The 17,166-nt window shown below is 44.5% G+C and overlaps 1 protein-coding gene across 2 annotated transcripts in view; it reads right to left on the bottom strand.

Annotated features, from left to right (window-relative positions):
* LOC143277663 (conserved oligomeric Golgi complex subunit 8-like) overlaps positions 1-17,166 on the bottom strand; it is a 48,118-nt gene that overhangs the window by 9,958 nt on the left and 20,994 nt on the right. For both annotated transcript variants that reach the window (XM_076582570.1, XM_076582571.1), the window contains 9 exons: positions 16,663-16,787; positions 14,715-14,818; positions 13,539-13,710; positions 11,090-11,251; positions 10,248-10,299; positions 6,904-7,070; positions 3,887-4,086; positions 3,112-3,187; positions 1,615-1,799 (listed from right to left, as the gene is read on the bottom strand). In XM_076582570.1, the coding sequence (XP_076438685.1) occupies positions 1,615-1,799; positions 3,112-3,187; positions 3,887-4,086; positions 6,904-7,070; positions 10,248-10,299; positions 11,090-11,251; positions 13,539-13,710; positions 14,715-14,818; positions 16,663-16,787 (1,243 nt within the window). The remainder of the gene's footprint in view (positions 1-1,614; positions 1,800-3,111; positions 3,188-3,886; positions 4,087-6,903; positions 7,071-10,247; positions 10,300-11,089; positions 11,252-13,538; positions 13,711-14,714; positions 14,819-16,662; positions 16,788-17,166) is intronic.

Raw genomic sequence — 17,166 nt, 5'->3', positions numbered from 1 at the left:
AACACATGTTAACTCACAAGAAAATGACTTGTGAAACAGCACAGCCAATTCCTAATGACTCATTAAAGCTACAGAAAACTCCTAATGACTTGTGAAACAGCACAGCCAATCCCTAAGGACTCATTAAAGCTACAGGTAAAACTCCTAATGACTTGTGAAACAGCACAGCCAATCCCTAAGGACTCATTAAAGCTACAGGTAAAACTCCTAATGACTTGTGAAACAGCACAGCCAATCCCTAAGGACTCATTATAGCTGCAGGAAAACTCCTAATGACTTGTGAAACAGCACAGCCAATTCCTAAGGACTCATTACAGCTGCAGGAAAACTCCTAATGACTTGTGAAACAGCACAGCCAATCCCTAAGGACTCATTAAAGCTACAGGAAAACTCCTAATGACTTGTGAAACAGCACAGCCAATTCCTAAGGACTCATTAAAGCTACAGGAAAACTCCTAATGACTTGTGAAACAGCACAGCCAATTCCTAAGGACTCATTAAAGCTGCAGGAAAACTCCTAATGACTTGTGAAACAGCACAGCCAATTCCTAAGGACTCATTATAGCTGCAGGAAAACTCCTAATGACTTGTGAAAAAGTGCAGAACAGCAAACTGATAACAACTTCTCAACAGGCACACATTAACCAACAAAAAAATGAATAGTATAACTATCCCTACTTTACAGCAGAATACAGTAGACTTTGTGACAATGTTGTGCACCAGAATAACATTTCAAACAACATTTTTTTTTAAACATTATGTATTCATACGTACACCTATGACTACACACATATACAATAACAATAAAAATAATAACTTGTAATAATAATAATCATAACAACAACACAATACTACTACTACTGATAATAATAATGTATTCCATACATAGCCCCTCCATGCAACAACATTCGCTACCTCGCTGCACAATGTAAAAATCACCATGCAAACCATACACCCAAACACGAAAACAACAACTTCCCTGCACGGACATTGAACCAAACACCAACAACAATCAATACACAGACACACAACAAACATCACACACAACAAAAACACCCCAAAATACATACCAACAAAAACACCCAAAATACATACCAAACATCCCAAGAGGTAAATGATGCAATCTCACATCACAACATCCAAAACCAGACCTCAACAACAGGATAACACTCCACCCCAATGATGGACTGGAGTGATGGCCCAGAGGTACCGCGTCCGCCTAGGAAACCAGAATATCTGAGCGCACTGGTTCAAATCTCGGCACAGTCACCAGTATTTTCTCCCCCTCCACTAGAACTTGAGTGGTGGTCTGCACGCTAGTCATTTGGACGAGACGATAAACCGAGGTCCCGTGTGCAGCATGCACTTAGCGTACGTAAAAGAACCCACAGCAACAAAAGGGTTGTCCATGGCAAAATTCTGTAGAAAAATCTACTTCAATAGAAAAACAAATAAAAAAAAACCCACTTCAAGCAGAAAAAAATACAAAAAAATGGGTGACGCTGTCAGTGAGCAATGCGCTCTCCCTGGGGAGAGCAGCCTGAATTTCACACAGAGAAATACAATACAATAAAATAATACAATACAATACAATACGACCAACACCTCCCATACCTGTAAAACGCCAGGATGATGCGGTTGACGTCCTGCAGAGAGGCAGACAGTGCTGCCACCACATGGCAGACCAGGTTGACAGGGGCGCACAATCGCAGGTCGTTGAAAGCAGACAGCACGTGGTTGCAGTAAGCCGCCAGGGGAAAGAACTCTAGGAGGACAGTCGGGGGGTAGAGTTGTCCTGCCTGGCAGCCACACAGATTCAGTGTTAGTCGTCCTCAGTGATTCATCGTGTGCATGCGTGCACACACCACTCACACACGCATGTACACACCCACACAGGGAACACACAGACACACACACATGCATACTTGCATGCACACATACACACACTGCACACACAAATCCATATACACACACACGCATGTACAGACCACACGGACATGCATGCATGCACATAGCACACATGAACACGCACACACATGCTGAGCACACACACACAGAACACACATATGCCTACACACACAGACACATGCATGCACACACAGAGACTTGTAACACCCACCCAAAACAACACACAATACATGGAGACTTTGTTTGGAGAAAAAAAAGGCAAGGGGTGAGAGGACGGATAGAAAACAGACAGACAGGCAGATGACCATGCTGACTAACAGACAGACAGACAGTCAGACAGACAGACAGACAGACAGACAGACAGACAGACAGACAGACCACCATGCTGACTGACAGACAGACAGACAGACAGACAGACAGACCACCATGTTGACAGTCAGTCAGACAGACAGACAGACAGACCACCATGCTGACAGTCAGTCAGTTAGACAGACCACCATGCTGACTGACAGACAGTCAGACAGACAGACCACCATGCTGACAGACAGACAGACAGACAGACAGACCGCCATGCTGATTGACAGACAGTCAGACAGACAGACAGACAGACCACCATGCTGACTGACAGTCAGACAGACAGACAGACAGACAGACCACCATGCTGACTGACAGACAGTCAGACAGACAGACAGACAGACCACCATGCTGACAGTCAGACAGACAGACAGACCACCATGCTGACTGACAGACAGTCAGACAGACAGACAGACAGACCACCATGCTGACAGTCAGACAGACAGACAGACCACCATGCTGACTGACAGACAGTCAGACAGACAGACAGACAGACCACCATGCTGACAGTCAGACAGACAGACAGACCACCATGCTGACAGTCAGACAGACAGACAGACAGACCACCATGCTGACAGACAGTCAGACAGACAGACAGACAGACAGACCACCATGCTGACTGACAGACAGTCAGACAGACAGACAGACAGACAGACCACCATGCTGACTGACAGTCAGTCAGACAGACAGACAGACAGACAGACAGACCACCATGCTGACAGTCAGTCAGACAGACAGACAGGCAGACCACCATGCTGACTGACAGACAGTCAGACAGACAGACAGACAGACAGACCACCATGCTGACTGACAGACAGACCGACCACCATGTTAACTCATTCCCCGAACCTGTGAGGGACCGTAGCCCAGTCCCCCTGACGACGTCACACCCAGCAAGTTGTACGACTGCATGTTCTCCTCAAACCTGAAAACACGTGGACACACACACAGCTATTATCATCTTTCTCATTACTGATACTTTAATAGTGCCTGTCTTTGCTCAGGGACCAAACTCAAAGCACTTTACAAAGACAGTCATTTGCATAACACACTGCCTATCAGGGCACAGCCCACAAACAGCTGCCTTTAAGCAATCACATTTATTTTAATCACAGAATTGAAAAACATTAAAACAAAACTTTATAACACCAAAGGCCAAAAATGATTTAAATTTTGCGTTTTAAAAATATTGCGTCTGTTGACGAAAGTCAGCGCATGCACACACACATTCACACACACACACACACACATATGCAAACACACACACACACACACACACGCACTCTTATCACACACACCCCAATACACATCCACCAACGCCCAACCTAGCAAAACCAAACACAACACACTCACTTCTTTGTTGGCGCCTTTCAAAGCTTCCTCAAAATATCTGACGGCTGATCTCTGAAAGATGGGACACTGGGAGCACCAGACACACACACAAACACACACACACACACAACACTAACTATACACACTCACTTCTTTGTTAGCGCCTTTCAAAGCTTCCTCAAAATATCTGGCGGCTGATCTCTGAAAGACGGGACATTGGGAGCCACCACACACACACACACATACACATACATGCACACACACACACACAACACTAACTATACACACTCACCTCTTGTTAGCGTCCTTCAAAGCTTCCTCAAAGTATCTGAGGGCGGCTCTCTGGAAGATGGGAGCCACCAGACCGCGGAAGTCAGCTCCGACACGACTGAAGGACAGGCCGAAGTACATGCACTGGCCCAGCAGGGAGTCCAGTCGGCCCCCCACGCCGCGGTTCAAATCCCCCTCCAGTGTGGCCAGGAACTGGGACACCTGCCACACAGCGCTCACCTGTCAACCCTCAACCTGGGGAATGGGGGCCCGGTGGTCACACATCTGCCTAGGAAGCGAGAGAACCTCATCACACCGGTTCGAATCCCACAATCGCCAGTTGTTTTTTTTATCCCCCTCCACTTTATCTTGAGGGGTGGTCTGAACACTAGTCATTCAGATGAGATTATCAACCTTCCTCATAATATCTGTGCATCTGATTCTATCTCTGCTTTTTGCACATCACAAAAAACTCATCTTTCTGAAACCCATCTATCAGCTCTCTGATCTTCCTTCTTCTCCAACACCACCCATGTCAGCTCACTTTGGATGCATGAAGAGTGCGAGAGGGTGAGTGGGGGGAGGGAGGGGTTTTGTACTTTGTAATATTTACTTTCATGCAAAGCGCCCTAAGCTGTTACAGAGAAAGGGCGCTATATAAATGTACATTATCATTATCATTATGAACCAAGATTGTGTGTGTAGCACACACTTAGTGCAAGTGAAAGAACACACGGCAAAAAGAGCTGTCACTGGCATACACCTGCAGGCAAATTTCTTTTTAAAAAGGGGTGAAGCTTACTGTAGCAACACGCTTTCCCTGGGAAAAGCATCCCAAATATCACACAGAGACGTCTGGCGTGACAAAAAGAGTAATACAATACAACACAATACAAAACTGGTCAGAAGCATTTTCATTTCATGAATACAGAATACTTCATTATCTGCAATTAGTGAGTAGCATTTTCACTACATGAATACAAAATATTTCATTTTCTCCAGTAATATAAATCAATCTGAGGTGAATAACACATCAACTACACATGAGGTCAAAGTCTTTCAATATATGTACAGAGAACGCATAAAATTACTACTACTATTAATAATGATAACTGGAAATTCATGAGCACTTTCCTTATTGCACAAACAGTTTACAATCCACACGCACACGCATACAAAACAGTCCTCAACTCACAATCATGCACAATAAACATATATTTATGCATACAAACTTGTACGTACAATACACACACACATACATTCGACGCACACACAATACAATGAGCCCCAGAACCAAACTTCTCACTGATTGAAAGTACAACATGACGGGCGCAACAGCCGAGTGGTTAAAGCGTTGGACTGTCAATCTGAGGGTCCCGGGTTCGAATCACGGTGAAGGCGCCTGGTGGGTAAAGGGTGGAGATTTTTACGATCTGCCAGGTCAACATATGTGCAGACCTGCTAGTGCCTGAACCCCCTTCGTGTGTATATGCAAGCAGAAGATCAAATACACACGTTAAAGATCCTGTAATCCATGTCAGCGTTCGGTGGGTTATGGAAACAAGAAAATACCCAGCATGCACCCCCCCGAAAACGGAGTATGGCTGCCTACATGGCGGGGTAAAAACGGTCATACACGTAAAAGCCCACTCGTGTGCATACGAGTGAACGCAGAAGAAGAAGAAGAAGAGAGTACAACACATCCTAGGTCAGTTTCCAGGCTCCTTTTTCCCCTTTCAAGTCTCTTCAGTTCACTGACGATACTGACTTGTCTGTCTGAGAAAAAACCACTGTTGATTTTCACCACTTCAGTGTAGCATTTTGATTGATAAGATAAGATAAGATATGAATAACTTTATTATCTCCAACTGGAGAAATTTGGTCAGGTGCATTATCACAACATAGACAAGTAAACAACATGGGGACCATAACTGTAAAAGCCAACAACAGCCCCTACAAATATTACGAAGATACAAATGTAAAACATATCACATACATCGTTTCATACATACATCCACACACTGCAGGTAATAACTAGTATTCTTAATGTAAAAACAGAAAGAATTAAGAAACATTATTTGAATATAATTATAAACATAGCCTACTATACTGCACATTGATTATAACAGACAGATAAGATAAGAATAAAGATGAATTGCGGAAAACCACAACCAGATAATCAGCACACACCCGCACCGCACCCCCCACCCACCCACCCACCCACCCCACACACGCGGATAACTTGATTAAACAAGAGTAATAAACATATGTTCTGAAATAAAAGCATTTCACATATTCAGCGTAACAGCACAGCACAGCACTTTGCAACCCAGAGGAACCAGAAGGAAAGCGGTTAAGACACTTGTTTGCCAATACAGTGTCCGCGAGGGTCTGGGTTCGATTCCTGCCCTCACACTTTCAATGCAAATATATGCAGAGTGGCTGAGGATTCCATCGTTTTAATACCCCTTGTGCAAACCAAACTCTTCTATTAAAAACCAGTAAAAAGTTCTGAAGAGTTAAGTCAAGGCCTGACAAGAACGCTGGTTACGCTGCTGGTCAGGCATCTGCCTACAGCAGGACTGGTGTAGCAATACATGGACTTGTCCAGTGACGCTTCCTTGGGAAACTGAAGCTGAGGCTCACACCCACAGACAACCCACCACCTCTGCTGCCCCCTGCACCACCCCCATACCACCCCACCTTCTCCACCACCCAGCTGTGGAAGAGGGCGGAGTCCGGCACCATGTCCTCCCTGTCCTCTCCCCCTCCACACACACCACACCCCCACCTTCTCCACCACCCAGCTGTGGAAGAGGGCGGAGTCTGGCACCATGTCCTCCCTCCCCCTCCACACACACCACACCCCCACCTTCTCCACCACCCAGCTGTGGAAGAGGGCAGAGTCTGGCACCATGTCCTCCCTCCCCCCTCCCCCTCCACACCACACCCCACCTTCTCCACCACCCAGCTGTGGAAGAGGGCAGAGTCCGGCACCATGTCCTCCCTGCCCCCTCACCCTCCACACCACACCCCCACCTTCTCCACCACCCAGCTGTGGAAGAGGGCAGAGTCTGGCACCATGTCCTCCCTCCCCCCTCCGGTCACGATGGGGTCCTCGTCAGAGAAGATGGCACGGAACTGGGTCATGATGTCAAACAGGTGCACCCGGCTGGTCTCGATCGTCTTGGTGATGTGGTTGTACGCTGCCCCCCCACAAACCAGACAGAGGTTAGAACAATCACATCAAATCAATGCAGTTGTATGCTGTCCCAAAAACACACACACGGGTTAGAATTATCAAATCAAATCTAGTTATTTTGCTTAGAACCAAGCCAGTGTGGTTGCACGCTGGTCCCTCAAACACAAGCATACACAGGTTAGAATAATGAAATCAAATCTAATTATCTTGCTGAGAGCCCAGCCAATGACTTATACGGTTGTATGCTGTCCCAAAACACAGTATGTCATGACTGTGTATTTGGTGTATCACACCTTACTACATCAGTTATTATATGACATCCTATGTGTCTCATGGAAATCATTATGTGATTTGTGTTCTTTTTCCACTGTGGTGATTGACACAACATTAAGAAAATAAAGTGTCAACAATTCTAATCCAGTGTCTACTATATTGGTTATTGCTAGTTATAACATCATACTGCTATCGTTATCAGATGAAAATGTTTTGACCTTGTTCTCAAACAATTGTGAATTTACAAAAAGGGTTTACTGGGTAAACCATATATCTGTGGAATAAAAAAAGGGTTCATTTACTTAGAAAAAAAGAAAAAAGACAACCATGCCTTTACAAACAATGTCTATCATGAACCAATTACCCACATGCATGCACTCACCCCCCATCAATCAATATTATCCTCTTCATTCTGAACTGCTGCTACTTACGGTCATCCTTATCATGAACCTCTCACCTACAGTCATCCTTATCATGAACCTTTCACCTACAGTCATCCTTATCATGAACCTATCACCTACAGTCATCCTTATCATGAACCTATCACCTACAGTCATCATTATCATGAACCTGTCACCTACAGTTATCATTATCTTGAACCTTATCATGAACCTGTCATCTACAGTCATCTAATGTTATTATCATGAACCTTTCACCTACAGTTATCATTATCTTGAACCTTATCATGAACCTGTCACCTACAGTCATCTAATGTTATTATCATGAACCTTTCACCTACAGTTATCATTATCTTGAACCTTATCATGAACCTTTCACCTACAGTTATCATTATCATGAACCTTTCACCTACAGTTATCATTAACAGTTATCATTATCATGAACCTTTCACCTACAGTTATCACTATCATGAACCTATCACCTACAGTTATCATTATCTTGAACCTTATCATGAACCTTTCACCTACAGTTATCATTATCTTGAACCTTATCATGAACCTTTCACCCACAGTTATCATTATCATGAACCTTTCACCTACAGTTATCACTATATTGAACCTCTCACCTACAGTTATCATTATCTTGAACCTTATCATGAACCTTTCACCTACATTTATAATTATCATGAACCTTTCACCTACAGTTATCACTATCATGAACCTCTCACCTACAGTTATCATTATCTTGAACCTTTCACCTACAGTCATCATTATCATGAACCTGTCACCTACAGTCATCCTTATCATGAACCTGTCACCTACAGTCATTATCATGAACCTGTCACCTACAGTCATCATCATCATGAACCTGTCACCTACGGTCATCATTATCATGAACCTATCACCTACAGTCATTATCATGAACCTATCACCTACAGTTATCATTATCATGAACCTTTCACCTACAGTTATCACTATCATGAACCTCTCACCTACAGTTATCATTATCTTCAACCTTATCATGAACTTTTCACCTACAGCTATCATTATCATGAACCTTTCACCTACAGTTATCATTATCATGAACCTTTCACCTACAGTTATCACTATCATGAACCTATCACCTACAGTCATCCTTATCATGAACCTTATCATGAACCTGTCACCTACAGTCATCATTATCATGAACCTTTCACCTACAGTCATCCTTATCATGAACCTGTCACCTACAGTCATTATCATGAACCTGTCACCTACAGTCATCATCATCATGAACCTGTCACCTACGGTCATCATTATCATGAACCTATCACCTACAGTCATTATCATGAACCTATCACCTACAGTTATCATTATCATGAACCTTTCACCTACAGTTATCACTATCATGAACCTCTCACCTACAGTTATCATTATCTTCAACCTTATCATGAACTTTTCACCTACAGCTATCATTATCATGAACCTTTCACCTACAGTTATCATTATCATGAACCTTTCACCTACAGTTATCACTATCATGAACCTATCACCTACAGTCATCCTTATCATGAACCTTATCATGAACCTGTCACCTACAGTCATCATTATCATGAACCTTTCACCTACAGTTATCACTATCATGAACCTATCACCTACAGTTATCATTATCTTGAACCTTATCAGGAACCTATCACCTACAGTCATCATTATCATGAACCTGTCACCTACAGTCATCATTATCATGAACCTGTCACCTACATTTATCATTATCATGAACCTTTCACCTACAGTTATCATTATCATGAACCTTTCACCTACAGTTATCATTATCTTGAGCCTTATCATGAACCTTTCACCTACAGCTATCATTATCATGAACCTTTCACCTACAGTTATCATTATCATGAACCTTTCACCTACAGTTATCACTATCATGAACCTATCACCTACAGTCATCCTTATCATGAACCTTATCATGAACCTGTCACCTACAGTCATCATTATCATGAACCTTTCACCTACAGTTATCACTATCATGAACCTATCACCTACAGTTATCATTATCTTGAACCTTATCAGGAACCTATCACCTACAGTCATCATTATCATGAACCTGTCACCTACAGTCATCATTATCATGAACCTGTCACCTACATTTATCATTATCATGAACCTTTCACCTACAGTTATCATTATCATGAACCTTTCACCTACAGTTATCATTATCTTGAGCCTTATCATGAACCTTTCACCTACAGCTATCATTATCATGAACCTTTCACCTACAGTTATCATTATCATGAACCTTTCACCTACAGTTATCACTATCATGAACCTCTCACCTACAGTTATCATTATCTTGAACCTTTCACCTACAGTCATCATTATCATGAACCTTTCAAGTACAGTTATCACTATCATGAACCCTTCACCTACAGTCATCATTATCGTGAACCTTTCACCCACACACACGCACTCATCCCCATCCCCCAACATTATCCTCCTTGCTCTGAACTGCAACTACTTACGGTCATCTTTAGGGATGGCGTCCAAAATGCTCTGAAACCAGGAATCTCTCGCCTGTAACATGAAAACATTGTTTGTTTGACTTCCTGGACATTAGTATGCATGTGTGTGTGGATGTGTATTTGTTCTTTTGTTTGATGTATGTGTGCATGTGTGTGTGCATGTGTGTGTGTGTGTGTGTGTGTGTGTGTGTGTGTGTGTGTGTGTGTGTGAGTGTGTGTGCATGCTTGTGTCTGTGTCTGTGTGAGTGTGTGCGTGCTTGTGTGTGTGAGTGTGCATGTCAGCAAACAAACAAAAGCACCACACAGCATGTCACAGTTTCTGTTTCAAAGAAGCACTGAAGCGTGTAAGGAGGGGGAGGAGGAGGTGGAGCAGAAGAAGAACAACAATACAACAATGACAACAAGAAGACCTAGAACAACAAAAACAAGACCAAGAAGAAGAAGGAGGAGGAGGAGGATGACGATGACGACAACAACGACAACGACAACGATGACAAGAAGAAGAAGAAAAAGAAGAACAACAACAACAACAAGAAAAAGAAGAAAAAGAACAACAAGTAAGAAAAACAAGAAGAACAAGAAGAAGAAAAAGAAGAAGAACAACAACAACCACAAGAACAACAGGAACAAGAAGACAAAGAAAAAGAAGAAAAAGAACAACAACAACAAGAAAAAGAAGTACAAGAACAAGAAGAACAACAACAAGAACAAGAAAAAGAAGAAGAAGAACAAGAAGAAGAACAACAACAAGAAGAAGAAAAAGAAGAACAACAAGAACAAGAACAAGAAGAAGAAGAAGAAGAAGAAGAAGAAGAGGAAGAGACAGCGCCGGACACCATTACCTGCAGGAACTTGATGCGCAGTTCCGGTTCACTGAACACCTCCATGCGTCTCAGGTAGCCAATGACACGCAGGCACGCAGGCAGCTGCAGGTTGGTTCGTAACTGCTGGATCAGCTGCCCCAGCATCAGCTGAGTCGACTGCTTCACCTCTCCCACAATGCTCTGTCAGGGGAGATCACCCAGAACAGCAAACACTGTGAGTCGTTGGCATACCCAGTGAAACACCCGACAGTTTCAAATACAAACACTGACGGCGAGTACCCACACACTGACAGTGAGTAACCCACACAAACATTGACGGCGAGTACCCACACACTGACAGTGAGTAACCCACACAAACACTGACGGCGAGTACCCACACACTGACAGTGAGTAACCCACACAAACACTGACGGTGAGTACCCACACACTGACAGTGAGTAACCCACACAAACACTGATGGTGAGTACCCACACACTGACAGTGAGTAACCCACACAAACACTGACGGCGAGTACCCACACACTGACAGTGAGTAACCCACACAAACACTGACGGTGAGTACCCACACACTGACAGTGAGTAACCCACACAAACACTGACGGTGAGTACCCACACACTGACAGTGAGTAACCCACACAAACACTGACGGTGAGTACCCACACACTGACAGTGAGTAACCCACACAAACACTGACGGCGAGTACCCACACACTGACAGTGAGTAACCCACACAAACACTGACGGCGAGTACCCACACAGTGACAGTGAGTAACCCACACAAACACTGACGGCGAGTACCCACACACTGACAGTGAGTAACCCACACAAACACTGACGGTGAGTACCCACACACTGACAGTGAGTAACCCACACAAACACTGACGGTGAGTACCCACACACTGACAGTGAGTAACCCACACAAACACTGACGGTGAGTACCCACACACTGACAGTGAGTAACCCACACAAACACTGACGGTGAGTACCCACACACTGACAGTGAGTAACCCACACAAACACTGACGGTGAGTACCCACACACTGACAGTGAGTAACCCACACAAACACTGACGGTGAGTACCCACACACTGACAGTGAGTAACCCACACAAACACCGACACAGAAACACTGACCATACAACCCTCCACCCCCCCATCCCATCCCACACACACACACCCATCCACTCACAGCATGACAGGAATGCTCGAGTGTTCTTCGTTCTTTTCTCCCTCTCTCTCTCACACACACGCACGCACGCACTCACGCACGCACTCACGCACACACACACTCACACACACACATCCTTTCCCAACCCCCAATTCCCCATTTCTTCCCTTCTCTTTTTTTTTCTTGGATTTTCCTCTGTTTTTTTCTGAGGGCAGGATGTAAAAAAAAACTGTATAAGCTATTCTTTTACCCTCAATAAAGATCATTTTGACTTGACTTGACTTGACTTCACACACACACACACACACACACACCTCCCTCCCACAACACAGCTTCCCATAGACATGAACCACTGAGGAGTCCTCTCCTATTTAAGGAGGAAGGTGGCAGAATGGTTAAGACGTTTATCTGCTAATACAGTGTTTATGTGGGTCTGGGTTCGAATCCTGCTCTCGCCCTTTCTCCCAAGTTTGACAGGAAAATCAAACTCAGCGTCAAGTCATTCGCATGAGATGACAAACTGAGGTCTTGTGTGCAGCATGCACCTGGCGCACTGAAAAAGAACCCATGGCAACAAAAGTGTTGTCCTCTGTAGAAGAAATTCACTGATATGTTGACAAATATATATATATATATATATATATATATATATATATATATATATATATATGTGTGTGTGTGTGTGTGTGTGTGTGTGTGTGTGTGTGTGTGTATACATACAGCCAAGGCCTGACTAAGCGCATTAAGTTATACTGCAGGTCAGGCATCTGCCCAGTAGATGTGGTGCAGCGTATGTGGCTTTTTCTGAGAAACTGAACTGAAACACACAAAACCCCCACAACAAACACCCCACCCCCACCGCCCCCTCCATGCACACAAGCACGCATGTACACACACTCACACACACATGCACACACACCCACATGCACACACGCTCACACACACACACTCACCCACACGCACTCACATGCACACCCATACTCACACACACACACACTCACCCGCACTCGCGTGCGTGCACACACACACACACACATACACACACACACACTCAATCACACTCGCACGCACACATACACACTCACACACATGCGCGCACACACACACACACATGCAAACATACATACGCACTCATACACACACACACTCACATACACACCCATACCCACACTCATACACACACACACACTCACATACACACCCATGCCCACACTCCCCCCACACACTCACTCACATACACACACACTCCCACCCCAGCCCCCCACACCCCACACACACCCACACTCCCCCCACACATACTCACCATAATGACAGGGATGTTGGAGTGTTTCTTCTCCAGACGCCGAACGTGGGCAGCCAGTTCCAGAGCCTCCTCGTAGTATCCGTTCCTGACGCACGTGTCCATCAGCTGGGGCATCTCCAGCACTTCCAGCAGCTGGGTGTGTCGCTGCAGCGTCAGTGTGTTCATGCGACGACTGCAACAAGGTTGGAAAGCGCTGTATCTTCTTCGTTCATGGACTGCAACTCTCCACATTTACTTGTATGTAAACGAGTGGGCTTTTTACGTGTATGACTGTTTTTACCTCATCATGTAGGTAGCCATACTCCGTTTTTGGATATGTGCATGCTGGGTATGTTCTTGTTTCCATAACCCACCGAACACTGACATGGATTATATGATCTTTCATGTGCGTACTTGATCTTCTGCTTGTGCGTACACACGAAGGGGGTTCAGGCACAAGCAGGTCTGAACATACGTTGACCTGGGAGATTGGAAAAATCTCCACCCTTTCCCCACCAGGAGCCGTTACAGAGATTTGAACCCAGGACCCTCAGAATGAAAATCCAACGCTTTAACCGCTTGGCTATTTTGCCTGTCAAAGCGTTGTATAAATGTGCAGAGAGAGAGACGGATGTGCAGACAGAGAGAGAGAGATGGTTGGATCGAGTCGGATGGATAGACAGAGTGAGAGACAGATGGACAGAGAGAGAGAGACTGACAGATAGAGAGTGAGAGAGAGAGACAGAGAGACGGATGGACAGAGAGAGAGAGACAGCTGGACAGAGACAGACAGACAGAGAGAAAGATGAATGGATAGACAGAGTGAGAGATGGATAGACAGATAGAGACAGCTGGACAGAGTGAGAGACAGCTGGACAGAGAGACAGACAAGACAGCTGGACAGAGACAGAGACGAATGGACAGACAGAGTGAGAGGATGGATAGACAGAGAGAGAGGCAGATGGACAGAGAGAGGGGAGAGACAGATAGATGGACAGAGAGAGACAGATGGGCAGAGACAGATGCGCAAAGAGAGAGAGATGGATGGACAGAGAGACAGTTGGACAGAGAAAAACAGAGACAGTCAGAAAGACAGATGGACAGACAGACAGAGACAAAGAAAGATGGACAGAGAGAAAGGGACGGAAAGAAAGACGGACAGACAGAGTCAGAGACAGAGTGTCGACACTCACACACCTGAAGCTGATTTCCTGGGCTTTCTGCAGAACTCGGTTACACTCCTCAGAGAAGGGAGGTAGCTTGCCCAGCAGGTCATCCAGGTGCTGCTCGATGATCTGAAACTGTGCACACACACACACACATATATATACATAGACACACACACACATTTAAAGATACACATACATACATATACACACACACACATATAATATACATAGACACACACACACATTTAAAGATACACATACATACATACACACATATATACATAGACACACACACACATTTGAAGATACACATACATACACACACACACACACACACATATATATACACAGACACACACACATGCACACACACACACACATTTATATGCACACACACACACACACATTCAAAATCTCACACAAAAACACATATGCACACACACAGAAGCACGTTGACACACACAAACACACACACACACACACACAAATCAACTCATATCATGTTGCCCAGCCAACCTCAAAGGGGCTATTTCAATTTCAGGGTGGAGTAACCATCAGGTCTTAACTCACTCCGGACGAGTAGTTCTGTCTCTTGCTTTTCCCTGCAGACGACCCATTTCTTAGGGTTAGGAAAAAAAATCACAAAAAAATACAAAACATAAAGTGACTGAATGAAACTCCCTGTACTTGACCCACTGACCCCTCTTCTAACATCATGTGTACGCCCACCCTCCGCCCTCCTTACTGCTCTCAGAAGCTGAATCACAATCAGTACCTACTTGCCAGTAGTTTTCTTCACTGCAGATACTTTATTCAACGTCTTCATCACCCTCGTCGATGTCAAAACTTTCAGTTTGAAGCATTTCAATCACTTCAGCGGCGGTAAAAGCCGCTGTCGTGATCTAGTTTGCTCCAAAAATTTCCACTTGCATCGCCTGCGACGCCATTTTCAATACGTATGCAGATCAGCTTGTCGTGTGGGGTCCTGAACTCACTGGCTCACTGTGGAGTGTGTTGTTACGGAGTCTCATGAAGAAACTTTCCATTCGACCCTTGACACATTCCCAATGCCCGGTGTAGCTGTGATTGTTATGCTACCCCATGAGGAAAACGTGGGAAACAATTTTTAATTGTAGAAACCGCTATAGCATTCCGTCGTCTGGAACGCTACCTTAGGTCAGGAACGCTATAGTGTTCCATCGTCCGGAGTGAGTTAAAACCACTGGAAGAGAACCAAAATCATGTTTAAACACAGATTAAAACAATGTTAAAAAGATCAGTTCACAAACACACCCACATACACACACACATAGTGGCAACATAGCCGCTAAAGAAAGGGAGAGAACCTGAGCACATGGGATCAAACCCCGCCCGCACAAGTATTTTCCCTCCATCCACTTGAGGTAATCTGCACACCAGCCATTTGGATGAGACGATAAACTGGGGTCCTGTGTGTGGCTTGCACTTGCACAGTTAAAGAACCCACAGCAACAAAAAGGCTGTCCCTGGCCAAATTCTGTGGAAAAAATCCACTCTGATAGAAAAAACTAATACACTTCTAGGCAGAAAAAAAGGAGCAAAAAAAAAAAAAAAAAAAAAGAAAAAGGAATGGTGCTGCACTGTAATAGACGCGCTCTCCCTATGAAGAGCAGCCCAAGTTTCACACACAGAAATCTGTGGTGACAAAAAAGTTGATACAATACAATATAAAGGAAAGCAATGCAACGCAACACAAACCAGTGCAATATAATGCAATACAATGCAATGCAATGCAATGAAAAAAAAAAAAAAGCAATACAATTCAATGCAATCCAGCGCAATGTAATCCAATGCAGCCCAAGGGACTCGCTTCCTGGAAGATCTTGGGAGCAGTTGGCAATGCGATGCAATGCAATGCAATGCAACCCAATCCAGTGGAATGCAGCCCCATACAATGCAATTCCATGAAATAACACACTGCAGCACAAGGGCCTCACATCCTGGAAAATCTCCTTGGAGCAGTTGGCAGTCTGGATGAAGGTAGTGTAGTTGTGGAAGGCCAGGTCCTGTGTCTCCTCCAGTATCTGGCTCCTCTCCTCTGCCAGGCGCTCCGGCTCCTGGGCTGTCCACAGCCAACCACATCGTCTGTTACTGTACTCTACCCAATCACATCGTCTGTTACTGTACCTTTACCCAATCACATCGTCTGTTACTGAACCTTTACCCAATCACATCGTCTGTTACTCTGTACCCTCTACCTGATCACATCGTCTGTTACTGTACCTTTACCCAATCACATCGTCTGTTACTGTACCCTCTACCTGATCACATCGTCTGTTACTGTACCTTTACCCAATCACATCATCTGTTACTGTACCTTTACCCAATCACAGCGTCTGTTACTGTACCCTCTACCTGATCACATCATCTGTTACTGTACCTTTACCCAATCACATCATCTGTTACTGTACCTTTACCCAATCATATCATCTGTTACTGTA

The sequence above is a fragment of the Babylonia areolata genome, chromosome 34 (assembly GCF_041734735.1).
Source record: "Babylonia areolata isolate BAREFJ2019XMU chromosome 34, ASM4173473v1, whole genome shotgun sequence".
Lineage (NCBI taxonomy): Eukaryota > Metazoa > Mollusca > Gastropoda > Neogastropoda > Buccinidae > Babylonia > Babylonia areolata.
Note: the sequence above shows the minus strand (reverse complement) of the source record. Positions and strands in the feature narration are given on the sequence as shown.